Genomic DNA, 16,099 nt, shown 5'->3' with positions numbered 1-16,099 from the left:
CACAACACACTTCTTTGGTGACGTTAATTTCAATGTAAGCTGTGCGTGTGTGTGCACGTGTGTGTGCTCGCGCTATTCCGGTTAAAGTGCCTATATAAGGACTTCCACTGTACTTCCTGCACTGAAATTACCCATATAAAAAGTAAAGCAAGATTGTTATGTATGATTCTTTCATGTTCGATATACTTTCCGAAACTTCTAAAAACCCTGGTGAAGCACATTATGTATAGATGTACTCTGTCATATGTCCATCTGCTTTTTTGACACTTTGCCAGTGTTTAGCATGAGGAATCCAACTCTTAAACAATGTTAATAAGTCAGAATCAGTATGTAATATTGTAATGATGTAATAGAGAGATGATGTAAACAAAAGTTTATGACACTTACATGTTTTGTCTAACAAATTAATCTTCACAGATGAATACAGATTTGATACATTTTGAAATTTGAATGCGTTTACTAGAAATATAAAAAGCACAATTGACTTCAAAATTCATAAAGTTATATTCATCTGTGAAGATAAACTTGTTGGACAAAACATGTTAGTGTTATTTTTGTAAAAAAAAGATGACGTTTTTAGTTTTAATACAAACACACTTTTTAGACAGGAAGGGACCACAATCTACTTAATATTTTAATGTAAGCAGCCACGTCACAGGAAAATAATAAGTGAACAGTGTCCCAATGTGAATTAAGGGTCCTTAGTTACGGTCCTTACCAGTGCCCGAACCTGCAAACTGCCAATTTGGAGATTCCATTAAAAGCCTTTAGATGGCCTCCCAATGCATCCTTCTTTTCTCGTGAAATGAAGGATCCATCAGATTTTCAATGCGTGCCTGGGACGTCTCATTACTTTAAAAATAAACATTCATAAATGTAGTTAAATAAAAGAGTATATTTTGCAAATTAAAGGTCCTCTGAGCCACTGTTTTACTAATATAAATGATGTCATTAAAGGGACATTCCACTTTTTTGAAAATATACTCATTTTCCAGCTCCCCTAGAGTTAAACCTTTGATTTTTACCATTTTTCCATTCAGTTGATCTCTGGGTTGGGGCAATCAAGACAGTTATGTTCAAAATAATAGCAGTGTACCAATAAAAGTGAATAAAATGCAAAAAATTTAATTTCCATATATTTCAAATGTGTTGAAAACATTACACATTCAATTACAAATCAAAGCATTAACATAATTTACAAGTCTGTCTTGTTCTTTTAAAGGGAAGCAAATTAAATGAAAAGGAAGTTGTTCAAAACTTAAAACTGAAGATTTAAACTTCACTTGGAACTATTAAATTATTAATGTTTAGTTGCATAACCATTGTTGTTGATAACTGCTGCACATCTGTGTCAAATCAAGTCAACCAATTTCTGGCACCCAGAAACAGGGATTTCAACCCAGGATCCCTGTCAATTTTTAGGTTTGCATCAGAAAAATGGGGTAGAGATCAGGGGATTGAGCTGGCCACTCCATAACCTCAATCCTTTTTGTCTGGAACCAAGATTTTGCCCTCTTGCTTGTGTGTTTGGGGTTGTTGTCTTGTTGAAACACCCATTTTAGGGGCATTTCCTCTTCGGCAAAGGGCAACATAATCTCTTTAAGTATTCTGATGTATTTAAACTGATCCATGTTCCCTTGTATACGAAAAAAAGGCCCAACACGTCAGTATGAAAAGCATCCCAATACCATGATTATTTACAGTGTACTGTGCCTTGAATTCAGTACCCGAGAGTTGCCTGAGGTTCTGTTGATAACCACTTGACCTGAAAATAACTATTTTACTCTCATGAGGCCACAAAATGTTACGCCATTTTTCTCTGGGCCAGTTGATGTGTTAATGTGATTCTGCTTATGTCTTTTTTAACAGTGGTGCTTTACAGGGGCTTCTTGCAAACAGCTTAGCTTCAATCAGATGTCTTCTGACTGTCACAATACTACAGATCATTTTAGATCATCTTTGATCTTTCTAAAGGTGATGAAAGGCTGAATCTTTGCATTCCTGACTATTCTTCAATCTGTATTAACCGTATTTGTGCTTTGGGATTTTGTTGCCATTTTAAAGCATTTGAGATCATTTAAGCTGAGCATCATAAACTTTATGCGCATTTCTTTATACATTTTCCCCTCTCAAATCATATTTTAAAATCAAATTGCGTTGTTCCTCTGAGCAATGATGGAACAGTCCATTTTACTTAGAAATTCAGCAGCAGATATATTTTATTACAATGGGTGAAACAATTAGCTTCCACTCTTTCCTAATAAAGGACAAAAAGGAGATGTTTTTTTTTTCTCATTTTCCAATTAAATTTAACACTGCTACTATTTTGATCATGCCACTTTAAATAAAGGAGTCTATAACTCAGAACAAGTAGTGTGGATATCATTACAAATGGGTCTATTGTTTTTCTATTACACTACTACATCTAAGTAAATCATTTCCAATGCAGAAATATTACTACTACGAAAAACTGGTTAATCAGTTTACTGATGTGGCACTGCTATTATTTTGAACATAACTGTGTATGTACAGATGTCACCTTGGCTACAGCAGTTCATTGGAACAAATGGAGCTGCCATCTTGAAACAGTGGAGCCCTGCATCAGCGTCATTGTAGGCAAAGGTGTAATGGAAATAAAATCACCATAAATCGTCATGAATGCGATTTTCTGGTGTTTTTTTTTGGGGGGGGGGGCGTTCCAACAATCAGACATGTATGTATTAATATGTATTAAGCATTTTTTTCTAAATATAGTGTTTAGTGCTAGTAGGCCTAACATCCATATGCATCATTACCTAACTACTTTCTATGACGAGACCCCTGTTCCAAGATGGCGGCAGTTTTGACGCATGCTTTGAATAGAACCCCAAGTGTATATATCTATGGTCTGGCGCTACCACTTTGAGCATAGTTTAGCACAATCCATTGAATCTGATTAGACCATTAGCATCGCGCCAAAAATAACAAAAGAGTCCTATTTAAAACTTGACTCTTCTGTAGTTACATCGTGTACTGAGTCAGACAGAAAATTAAAAGTTGCGATTGTCTAGGCCAGGAGTGAGGAACCCTGGGTCCTGGAGGGCCACTGTCCTGCAGAGTTTATTTCCAACCCTAACCAAACACACCTGAATTTAATTTCCAAGTAATCCTGAACACTTGAATTAGATTTTTCAGGTGTGTTTAATTAGGGTTGAAACTAAACTCTGCAGGACAATGGCCCTCCAGGACCAGGGTTCCCCACCCCTGGTCTAGGCAGATATGGCCAGTGTTGGGGCTAAAGCATTACAAGTAATGCGTATTACGTAATAATACTACTTTTCTGAAGTAACGAGTAAAGTAACACATTACTTTATAAATGTACACATTAATATTTGAGTTACTTTTAAAAAAAGGAATGCGAGTTACTTTTCAGTTTAATTAAATTAATCTAAAAATAAAGTAATGTACTGGATTAAACTGAACATATTAACATATAATTACGCACTCTGTGCGCCTGAGCGGGGGTATTATTGCTTGGGCATGAATAAAAAGCCTTTAAAAAAATTTTATTTACAGATTCCTTTTCAAGCTTGCCTTTTTATTTTAATATTGTCAGTCTTGACTCAAGATTATATTGAAAATGAAATGTCAAATCATCAATTTAATTTTATTTTTTAATTTGGCCGGAATGATGCTTCATCACGTTAAAAATGAAAATGAAATAATGTTTTAATTTTTATTTTAGCATTTAATTTTCAAATTTGGGACATATTTTGCAATTTTATTTTTATTTTATAATTTAATTAATTATTTTATAATTTAATTAATTAATTTAAAAAAGACCAAAAAAACATTCCATAAGCGGGAACAGTTTGAGTTAAAAACAGAGATGGCAGGGCAGAGCTTGATATTTTTGCGATCATAAAAACACCTGCAAGGCCTGAAACATATGAAGCCTCTGCCAAGTAAGAAAAAGTCACTTAAAAGTCTATGAAAAGTAACTAAGTAACGCAATTAGTTACTTTTTGGGGGAGTAACTTAATATTGTAATGCATTACTTTTAAAAGTAACTTTCCCCAACACTGGATATGGCTAGGAATTATACTCTCATTCTAACGTAATAATCAAGGACTTTGCTGCTGTAACATGGCTGCAGGAGGCGCAACAATATTACGCAGCAGCCTGAAAATAGTCCCCTTAGTAACTTTCAATGGCAAAGAACTATTTTCGGGCAGTGCGTAATATCACTACACCTGCTGCAGCCATTTTACAGCAGCCAAGTCCTTGATTATTTGCCAGACTGAGCGTTCTTTATCTGCAGTGCATTTCTAGATAGCTCCAATGCCGGTTTTAGTTAGTTTTGCATAAAAAATATTTCATGTATGTTTTGTGGAGTTATAAAATGTATTATAAAAATGTACAATTTAAGCTCTTTGTAACAACTTTTTTTTCACTATGATAGTAACTAATTTTGACTTTAAACTTCCAAGTGTATGCTTTCAAATGAGACGAAACTTATGCTTTTTTAGTGCAAAGGCTTCATAAACTGTTTCTATTTTAGTTTGGCTAGTTTCTCAAAAGCGGGGATTCAGGTTAACAGGTTTTAATCTGCATCAATGTGTCATATTCTCTAAAGAAATCTGGCTCCAAATTTATTTTAAAGGTCACGCAAAATAGTGTACAAGCAGCAAAATCTGTCGAAACATTTTACACTTTTTACAAAATAATAGCAAGATTGTTTTAAAAATATGTTTTTAAGAAAAATAAATTATTTAATTGAATTAAGACATAATTAAAAGTGTATTCTGTGTTTTTAGTTTTATTTATGGCAAACAAAACGAACTCCCTTTTTAATTATGCAAATTTTTTGTCATTAAATCTGTGTATTTAAAAAAGTAGAGTAGTGTTATTAGTCAGAAGGGTGAATGTTTTATGAACTTTTATAATAAAACTGACCCAAGTTCACCTACACTGGTCATTTGTGATCAACTCCCCCTAGTGGTGAATCGTCGGATTTTCGAAACAGTTATGACGTAATGAAGCCTCGTTTGCTAAAATCACGTGACTTTGGCCAGTTTGAAACAAGCTCCGAACCAATGGTTTGAAACAAAAGATTCGTAAATGTTTCGAAGCCTCATGAAGCGTGCTTCGAAATCGACCATAACTACTGTAACACAATCACTTCAAAACCACGGAAAGAACGGGACCTTTAAAAAGTCCGAAATGTCTCAGCTGTTGGTTGTGTGTGTGTGTGTTCCTGACAGACGTGGTGGGGAGGAAAAGCGAGTGACGTAACGCAACTCGCTCTTTGGACTGGTCCCGCCTGTCCTATCGGGGGCGCTAATGCAGTAAAATCTGATGTGCAATACAACATTAAACATCATAAGAAGAAGGAGGGGAGCAGAAGCCAGGGTATGTTTATGTAACTGGAGTGAATTTACATTTTGTTTGTTTTACCTTGACCTATTCACACGTGTATAAGTCACACATCTATCCTATACCGGATAAGTATTGATTTTTGTTTAGTTTAATTAATCCAAATTTATGTTTTAAGTGCGGAGAGAATAGCTTCGTTTCTTGTTTCTCAAGTCGTTCACCGCACAGTTTCCTGTGCCTTGTGTTTGCTTACACTACCTTTGAATGTTGTACACCATTTGGCTCGCGTAGAGTTCAATACTTAATACCCTTATATAAGGTATTTTTAGTAGAGCTTTTATGTCAGTGTTTGTTTCGTCTCCTTACGTCTTACATTAGATGTATAATTGAATCAGTTTTGCTTTAGAGTGTTACTATTTTAAAGGCTCATTGTACTTTTTTTTTTTTTTAGTCCATTGGATTCTGGAAGAAGAGTAGGTGCATAACTTTTCAGAAGTCTCTTCCAGAAATAGCAGAAACTGGAGATGTGAAAAAGATGAGCAACCTTGCAATGCGCAGCCCAATGTACTTTACTAAAGCCAAAGAAGAGGAAAGGCTCTGGATAGAGGAAAAGAGAAGAGACACCCAAAAACTCAGTGGAAAGGAGGCTAAAGACTTTTACCAAAGCCTTCTACAGGAGAGTGATGCAGAAAATCCAAGAGAGCGACGAGCGGTGAAAACAGGGAGGGTGAAAAGAGCAGCAGGTAATAATGTGTTTAATAATACATAAAGGCCTTGGTTAGATAAGATGTTTAAGGATCTTTTATAAACATGCCTTAGAAAAGATTTTACTGATGTGTATCTTGAGACAAGTCAATGGCACTGGGGCACATTTTAAGATCTGTCATTGCAAGTTATTTTCAATTGAGACGTTTCAAACATGTGTTTTAGTCTAGGACTACCCTTAGGCTTTCTCTGTGAAACTGGGAAATAGTAAATTAAGAAATAAGAATGGCGCTGGTTTAGTGCTGGGTTTTGATTCAAATTTCAAGAATCGATTCGATTCAGATTCTCAAGATCTTGAATCGATATCATTATTCGATTAGATTCGACCCGATCCGATCTTCGAGATTTAGATAAGTGTTTCTGTAAAAAGCATTTTTTCCAGCTGTTACCTGAATTACAGTTTTCAAAACAACCGCTTGCTGTTTTACGTTACTGACCGCCATGTTCATTGTTTTAATGTCCTTCCATGCATGCGTGAGTTCAATGTCGCGTCAAGTTTAAGTTATTAATTATTAAATCAATCCTCTGAGTTACGGATTGATCTTTAGAAATAAATATGAAAAATCGATTCAGAATTGGTGAATCGATTTTTTCAACACAGCCCTACACTGGTTCATTTGTTTTTGTGTCTGCCAAACCCAATAACATAAAATAAAAAAGTATTATAACACCATTTAAAGGTGGGGTGCATGATCTCCGAAAGACAATGTTGACATTTGAAATCACCTAAACAAACATGCACCTACCCCAATAAAATCTGGACCTTCTTTTGATAGACCCGCCCCAAACATATGCAACCCAGGTAACGATGTCGGTTAGTAGACACGCCCCTTACTGCTGATTGGCTACAAGTGTGTTTAGGTAGTCGGTCAGACTCCCTTTTTTCACAGTATTTTTTAAAAATCATGCACCCCGCCTTAAATAAACTGAACTAATGGATTATGTTCATAGTTTTGAGATCTTACACACACTGTTGGGTTGTTTACAGAATAAATAACAAAATTGCACAATTACACAATAATAAAATGAAAATGGCATGTCCTCTACTCACTAAAGCTTCTTTGTCTGTTCACATGAGATGTTGGGTTTAAAGTAATAGATCACCAAAAAATGAAAATACACTCAGAATTTACTAACTCGCATGTCATCTCAGATTTTCACTTTGATAATTTCATGTTCTCCCAGCTCTTTCTCAATGCTAAGGATTCTGTTATCTTATGTTGACATGTCACCTGATATGTCTGCATTGTAAGGTGCTATTTAATTTAGGTTAATGCAGGAAATGATGTAGACAATAGAAAATTAACATTAGGTTTTTTATTAAAATATCTATTTATTTTTGTACCTAAAAATTAAAGTATATATTTAAGTAATATCGCTTGAGTTGGAGTGTGATATAGCTTTATATCGTCACGGCTGTAATTAGGCCAGAGGCCGCAGGCTGAGTGCCGGAGGCAATCACAGCCGTGATGATATAGAGCAGTGTTCTTCACTCCCAATCCTGGAGAGCCGGTGTCCTGCCGAGTTTAGCTCCAACCTTAATCAAACAAACCTACCTGTGATTTTCTAGTGATCATGAAGACATTGATTAGCTTGCAGGTGTGTTTGATTTAAGGTTGGAGCTAAACTTAGCAGGACACCAGCTCTCCAGGGTTGGGAGTGAAGAACACTGATATAGAGGTATATCACACTCCTACTCGAGCGATATTTCTTTTGTACAACAGTTCGACGGCACAAGTTTGAAAAAGAAAACTAGAAAACAACAATGGGGTGTCTTTAAAAGCCTCTTTTGTGTGGAACTAATTTCTTCCGCCACGGACTTAAAGCTCAGAATGACAATTAACAGGCTGTTTGTTTTCAATGTCAGAACTCAATAGATATAATAGCCATTTCTTATTATACTGTTTGTGGGTCACAAAATGAAGTTTTAAGAGAGTTCAGGTGAGAATATAGATGTATAATATTCAAATATGCAATTGATTAGTAAAGATAGCACACATTCAAACATTTGCTTAGAAAAATTGGACGTATACGTTCCAGACTGACCAGCGGGTGTCAGTGTTCACCTACCCCATTGACCACAACCTGATCTCGTACACACATAATTTTCCGCTGGCTCTGACGTATCTGTGTCTGATGGTTAAAATGAGATTTCATTTGTTGTTGATAGATCTAACCAACTTTGGTCTCATGAATCTATTATTTGTTTCTTTTATTCATATTAAATCTCTCATTTGTCATTGTTTTGGTGGAGGTAAAAAGTTATTTCTATTACTCAATTATACTACGATAAATTGCATGCGATTGTCACACCCATTTCGTCATTAAAGCCGGTTCCTTGATTAGTAATTAATCGCCATCACCTGCTTTAAGATGGAGCGTCATTTACTACACAGAGCCGTAATTCACTGACAACAGGGAAATATCGCATTCATAATCGCAGCCGATTCATCCACGATTATGAATGTGATATTTCCCCGCTTGTCAGTTAATTCCAAACAACGTGCACCCTTTCAAGGAAGGAGACGCGTGCAAACAGACGCTCCAGGTAAAGAGAAAATCATTGTTTTTATTGCTTTATTTGCCAAGTGTATTTAAATTGTAAAAATATATATATATATATGTTACATTTTAAAGTTGCCCGCCAGCAAGTTTCACAGAATGCCTTCCAGGAACATTTTCTTCAAATAAATATAAACATACACATATATCAAATGAAAGAACAAACCCTCTGCTTTCAAACAAACAATAAACAAACAAAACGGGGGGAAATAAACTTTTTATCCTATCTTAATTTTTTTCTCTGTTTATAAACTTCAAAAATACAAAATATTTATCAAAAAGCTGAAATAATTACATTTTTTGTAAAGGAATTTTGATAGAGATCAGATTCAGTACGATTATTAAAAACATACACTGAGTGTAAAAATAATAAATATTTTTTTGCTTCAGTTTTGTTATAAATTAGGTAAGTGGATAATCATCAGCCATCTAGTGGATAATCGCGGCATTACAGATTACCATAGAAACTCATCAGGAACACGTTTTTTTTCATGCAAATGTTTTCTCTTATAACTCGTCAGTGGTGGGTAAAGAGTTAAAAGGAATCCGGCTGACCACTTCACCCGATTAACGAGCTAGAGTACTGATTGAGACACAGAAAGTCTTTAAAGCAACACTATGTAGTGTCCATGTTAAAATGACTTACAACTCCCCCATGTGGTCGAAAAGCGCAACAGTGCCTGGTATCAGACACTCTTCTGCAGACAGGGGGAGGGGCGGGGTTGTGTGCTCTACCCTCCACCGCCACTTTCAAAGTGTTCTTGTAGCAGCTAGGAGGTTGCTCAGGTTGCAGGAACAGTACAATTTGTCCAGTTAAAAGTTGTTCTATCACTGAAATAATTTTAGAGACGTTATTTAAAGGTAAAAAAAACTACATAGTGTTGCTTTAAAAACAGCGTTTGTGCAGCTTAATTTGTGCGCGTGTGATTTTCTGTTGGCAGCTTTTTACAGTCACAGATAAGACCGACTGAACAGTAGGGCTGTCAAAATTGCTCAAAAATGACGTTCGAATATTCTCCCTAAAAAACGCACGAATATTCGAATATCTGGTTGCCCATTTTTTTCAACGACGTTAGACGCATTACGTCAATAACAGGACAAATTAATATAAAGAGACATAACTACTTATATAGGTAGTGTTTAAACATATTTGACAAGGTATATTACATACACAAAACAAGTAAATCAAGAGACATCAAAATGATATGGTACCTCGGTTACATTGCTTGACAAAACTCCCTGAAGCCTGCTCCATCCACGACACTGATCGGTCTCATGTCCTTACAAATGAACGAAATTAATTTCTCCGTTATGACCTCTTGTTGTGTTTCATACAAATAGCTTGTGGCGGCCGATGCAAAGTGTTAAGACGTGACTGTTTAGCTGGAGTTCCCCACATTGTGGTCTCGTACACACTGCAAACTTTCAGGAGTGACAACCGCATTTAAATGTGAAAATATGATGATGGACACGGAGATAACCATAGCAACGGTCTGCCGTCTCACATGCTTATCACTCACAGCTTTGATGAAAATAGTTTAACAGCATTATGTTTTGCAATAAACCTCCGTCGTGTCGTTGTGTATTGTACGCATTTATGAGGCTGCGCGCGCTCTTGCAGTGTTGCCAGGTCCTCGTCTTTTTTTGTACTCTCATACCATTTTAGCCCTTAACCGTTTATGGCTTTTGGCTCATGAAGCGATCAAGTTTTTGGTGTTGTTAAAAGGTGCCAGTCCCAATATTATGATCTTTGAGGTAAAGCGTTTGGATTTATTTCGGTTTATTATTGGATTTTTCTTGTTCGCTGTTTTTTTAGTGCAAGATCTGGCAACACTAGTCAGCAAACGCTTGTGCCTCTGTCATTCTCTGTACCGCGCATACAGAAGACTTTTCCCCCTTGTAATAATTTATTTCTTCAGAAGAGAGACCTGTCATGTCCACGATGCACGTTTTAACACTTTATTAACTAGTTGTTCATTTCGGTTATGTAGACTATGCAAAGTTTCTGTAAACGCGGTTGTCACTGCAGTTTGCGGGAGTTAATGCGGTTGTAGAATGCGATTGTCAGTCCCGTAAAATATGCTGTGTGTACAAGATGCCATGCTCATTTGGGTGCACATTTTCGAGATGTGACATCATGTTGCTAACATGGTTGAATGGTATGCTAACAACTTTATCTCGCAGCTCAACAATTTTACCTCCTACCGACCAAAATCCAAAGTACTTCCAGACATAGCTTTTTAGATTTTTGGGGGTTAAAAACGCTTTCTCTGCTGCGGTCGACTTTCTGCCATCTTCCATGCAAGACGCGTCAGTGTGACTACTGTGACCTGTCCCTGAACCAGGCGCATTAGTGCGCCCACTTACAAAGCAGACAGCCACGCCTCTACTACCGCGGGCTTTAAAAAAATAATAATAATTTATTCGAATATTAATTTTCATATTCGAAATTCGTTTTTTTTAACTATTCGAATATATATTCGAATTTAGAATATTCGTTTACAGCCCTACTGCACAGCTCAAGTGCTTCATGCCTTCCTCACTCATTCATGACCAGTGGTGGTCAAAATGGTGAAGCGGTTACTGTGACGATACTGGTAAAATACATCACCGCTATCAGCCAATCAGAATCTATAACCAGAAAGAACTGTTGTAAAAATTTCAAATATGTCCACAAAAAGGAATCACAATTGCAACTAAACACGCATATTCATCAACCATAAGCAGTGCAGAGTGGATCCTAATAAATTATCTAAACGTATCTGTTATTTTCCAAAAATACTTGGGGCCCTTCTTAAATTGAATAGCCAAAGGGCAGTGGTAAGATATTTTCAGCTAGACTAATTTCAACGTTTAAATGTGTCTGTAACAAGTTCAGTTTATAATGATTGTGGCTGTTGAATACATGCAAACTCTACAGTTTTCTATTAACCTCCCGTTATGTTTTGACATTAGGACAAAATCGAAGAAGAGGAGAGGGACGAAGTTTAGAATCTACTCCTGTCCAAACAGTTGGTACCTCACAGCGTGATGGGCACAAACTTCTGCGATTTGCCCAGGAAGGCAATACTCAAGGCCTTAAGGACCTTATGAGAGATGGCTGTGATGTAAACTTCCGTGATGATTTTTACTGGACAGGTGTGATGTGTGCTAGTCAGGCTGGAAAGACAGAGGCTGTTCGGCTGCTTCTGCAGCATGGAGCTGCATGGATTGGTGTTGTGGACAAACAGGTGTGTGCTCTTTCTCAAAATGTATTTTTAAATAAAAGTCCACTCGTTATGTTTGAAGGTATTTTTGTCCATACTATGTTTTACATTAAACTTTGACATTTTGTCCTAGCAAGGACCTTAATCCATTTCATCCACTAAATCCACCCAGCCCAAGTTTACCATATCGCTACTTGCATATGATTATTTTTCAGCACACTTCTGAAGGATGGTGCTTAATAACACATTAAAAAAATATATTATTTCATAATTGTAAAACATTTATAAGCATACAATATATATTAACTATGTATAGTCCAAAACAAAGCCCTTAAGCTGTGACTATGTCAGTAGTTCCCAAACTAGAGGGTGTCACGACAGGGTTGTAAGGACAGGACGCAAACGCAAGGTTCAAAATGAATAACATTTAATTATAAAACACGAGGGCAAACATGGTGAAAGCAGGAACACAGGAACATAAACACAGGAAACAGACAGGGTATCAATGACAATAATCCGGCAACCGGTGTGACAGAAACAAGGCATATAAATACTAAGACAATTAAACACAAGACAGGTGTAGTGTATTGGCGTAATGAGTCAATATTCCCATCAAAAGGAACATTGATTTGTGTACTGCGCATGTTCTATTCGCAAGGAATCTTGGTCTTTTGAGTAGAGGAACTTCTTGTATGCGCCAAAATACCCGCAGGGAGTAGAGGTAAGCATGGCGAGAGAGATGCGCCACACTTTTAGAGCGAGGAGGAAACCAATTGCAACAACCGCGTTTTTCACGTTAAATTAATATATAGCTATTTTTGTTTTTCAAAGCATACATGTATAATAAAGGCCAAATAGATTGTCAATAGTTATGAGAGTAACTTGCTTTTTTTGTGTGAATTTGAATTCAAAATGTAATACTATGCTATTCATATTTCGTTAAATACAGTGAATGAATGAAAAAGTTAAAGATGACAGAATAACTGTAGCGTCGTCTGCATCTTGATTCAGTTTCTAAGATTAAAATTACTTTAATTTAACTGATCAACACAAATACAAAGCGGCATAACTGATTGCTTACCAGCATTAAAACCACTTAGAATAAAAACCTTTGGTTTTTTCTTTGTATACAGCGTCCGCTCCGTGGATAAGGATGTTGCAATAACGCCGGTGTAGGCTACTTGTTATTAACCGACTGAATACTTATACCTGACATTTAGATATGAAAGTTTATCATCAACAGTACCTGCGTGAAACATTATAAACATTGATGATCATCTCGACTGTTTCTGCACGTTCTCAGTCCGCTTAATTAAAGGCTTTTCATTCTATCCGCGTGAGGTAAACATTTTTGTTCTGTACTTTTTTACTTGCATGTATTTCTACATATTTTCGGCAAAGTAACACTCAGGATATGCTGTAAGTTATTATAGATAGCATATAAGCTTGTTCTGAAAGGATGACAATTATAAAAATTATCCATCCAGCTTAATTTAGCCAAAATAATGATTTATTCGTTTTCATACTTTATAGATGTTAATTTATCTACTAATATATTATTGAAAATGCCATAAATAAATATTCATTGCCTTCTGTAAGCTATTGCATTCGTTTTGTACATTTATAGGTGCATAAATACTGTCTAATTTTTAATTTCTTTAAGACACGGTTGTGTTCTGTATTTACCGATGCTCTGTAAATATGCACTTAAAAAACCTTCTTGTTAGAAAATCGTTCTTCAATTAATTTTTTTTTTTTTCAAAAATATATTTAGCTGAAGGCTAGTATAGCTTGTTAATCTTTTTCTCATAAAAGGAAAGACATGTAACTTAGCGTACCCTGCTTCTACATCGGTGCAGCTTGTTCTGGATTTAAATAATAATTTTATTTTAGTAAATGAAGGCGGTAAAACCGCATTGCGCAATAGTGAGCCACGCAAAATCACCGCATTTACCTTTTAATCACAGTTTACATCGGGACATTGCCAATTCCATGTATACAGGGGTAACTCTCTCTGCTCACGCATGTAAACGGGTTATTCCGAATGTTTCAGAAACCCGAAACCCGACCTTAACCTGACCATAACCCAAATATTTACAGCATGTAAACGGAGTGTCCAGGTGAGACGGATCAGTGCAATACACAAAACATGACACGGACTAGCCGTGACAGAGGGTGCAAGATGGGGCACACACAAAAAGTCTGAGAACCATTTGACAAAGTTAACAGTCTTGCTCTCTTTCTTTGTTTGGTCAAATTTTGGCCTGGTTTCACAGACAAGGCTTAGCTAAAGACAGGACTAGGCCTTAGTTAAATTAAGTTGTTTAAGCATTTTATAAGCATGTTTTAGCTTTTATAAACATGCCTTAAAAAGTTGTTACTGGTGTGTATTTAGAGATAAATCAATGGCACTTGCATATTTTAAGATCTGTAATTGCAAGTTGAGACAGCTCAAACATGTGTCTTCGTGTAGAACTAGCTTTAAACCTTGCCTGTTAAACCGGGGTTTGTCTTCGTATTTGTGGAACTGGAAAGATCATGAATCTAAACATCATTTCTCCCCCAAGATCATTTCTGTTAAAGGATCTGCTATGTCTTGTTAGAGTAAAAGCTCAGAGCAATTTTATCTCATTTGCTTTATCAGGGCAGAGATGCACGGGATTTGGCCATGCAGGCAGGTCACCATGATGTAGTGAGAGAACTGGAGCATTTTGGTGTGTCAGAGAGTACTCCCACTGCAAATGATGCAAACAGGTAAGATCTTGAGCAGTGGTGTTGAATCATGTCTACAATTCACTTGGAGAACTTCACACATTGTTATTTTAACATTTGGCAAAATTACATAAATTTGAGTAGGTGTTCTGAGGCGAACATGTTTTGTCTTGACACAGAGACAAAATCAAACGATTCCATCTTTATTTAACACATTGTCTAATAACTTTTTTTGTGTTTGTTTCGACAGTGGTCGTTCTCTGTGGTGTAGTGTGTGTGCTGTACATTACACAGACAGCACTCAAACACACAACAAGTCCACGCTGCATCAATTCAGTGAGCTTCGTCCCCCACCCACCCCTCAATACTGCCTGCCCTCCTCTAGCACCAGCTATAAAATGATGCTCCGCTTAGGGTGGGATCCCTTTTCTGGTCTTGGACCTGCCCATAGCGGCCGGAAAAATCCAATCAGCACGGTACTTAAGAGGGATCAGAAAGGACTTGGATTTGGAGTGACTCCACAGCCTAAAGTGACTCATTTCCGGGCAAAAGATTCTCAGGCAGTGAAACAGCCTAAAGAGAGAAGATTAAGACTGGAGAGAGGATCAAAGCTCAACAAAAAAGAACTTAAAATGAAAGATGAGAGAGACAAGGTCTGGGAAAGGGACTATCGCTCGTCGTTTAATATTAACCTCTGACTTGTTTCTTTTGACCTCGGACCTTATGTGCTTTATGATAAACATTTGATTGCATAGTGAAAAAACTAGTTTGTCTGACAGCAACAGAGTTTATTGAGTCATGTTAACGGAACTATGCAAAATTGAAAAATATTTTGAAAAACGGTTTTAGGTTTGACAATAAATTAATTAACTAATTACTCACCCCTCCTATGCCAAGAGAAGCGACAGTGGGTTCTGATTTTTACAAACGGTTTCTATTTCTGTGATGTCATTGCTGACAACTAATTGAGATCTCATTCAAAGACAGTTCTGCGCATTATGAATATTAATCATCCAACATGGACGAGGAGAGGCTGATTGTACATTTAAAAGGAAAAACGCATAACAAATCCCCCAAGTTTCACTAAAGGAAAGCCATATAAATTAGAGGGATGCATCTTCTCTCTGTGTGTGCGTGTGTGCTGGAGATGCTCTACACCCCTATTTGCGTTCAATATGGACCGCCAAATTGCCTATCCCTATAATCTTATTGTGTCACTTCTAGTTAGGACAAGATGCAGCATTCTCAATGAGTAGACTTGTTGAAACAAGATGAACTATGATGGTGAGTTCAAATCAACTCCAGAGAGTTTACATGTAGATTAAACTACTTTACTGAACTACTTGACTTAATGTTAACTTAAAATTTCACACTTTTGTTTTAAACATATATAAAATGTATAATAAAATACTTGTGTTTGTTTGTTTTGGATGAATTATCCCTAAGGTGGAGTATTTTATAGACCAGTTTACATAAACATGACTCGTACAGTAAGGAAC

General features: G+C 36.5%; 1 protein-coding gene across 1 annotated transcript; it reads left to right on the top strand.

The window, feature by feature from the left end:
- The first annotated feature begins 5,293 nt into the window (after positions 1-5,293).
- On the top strand, positions 5,294-16,010 carry gpank1 (G patch domain and ankyrin repeats 1). Its single transcript, XM_065254806.2, has 5 exons — positions 5,294-5,391; positions 5,807-6,098; positions 11,638-11,912; positions 14,533-14,642; positions 14,851-16,010. The coding sequence occupies exons 1-5, from the start codon at positions 5,338-5,340 to the stop codon at positions 15,296-15,298; spliced, it is 1,179 nt and encodes a 392-aa protein (XP_065110878.1). The 5' UTR covers positions 5,294-5,337; the 3' UTR covers positions 15,299-16,010.
- Positions 16,011-16,099: the final 89 nt, after the last annotated feature.

This window comes from Paramisgurnus dabryanus, chromosome 4 (assembly GCF_030506205.2).
Source record: "Paramisgurnus dabryanus chromosome 4, PD_genome_1.1, whole genome shotgun sequence".
Lineage (NCBI taxonomy): Eukaryota > Metazoa > Chordata > Actinopteri > Cypriniformes > Cobitidae > Paramisgurnus > Paramisgurnus dabryanus.
This window is presented reverse-complemented; position numbering and strand designations above follow the sequence as displayed.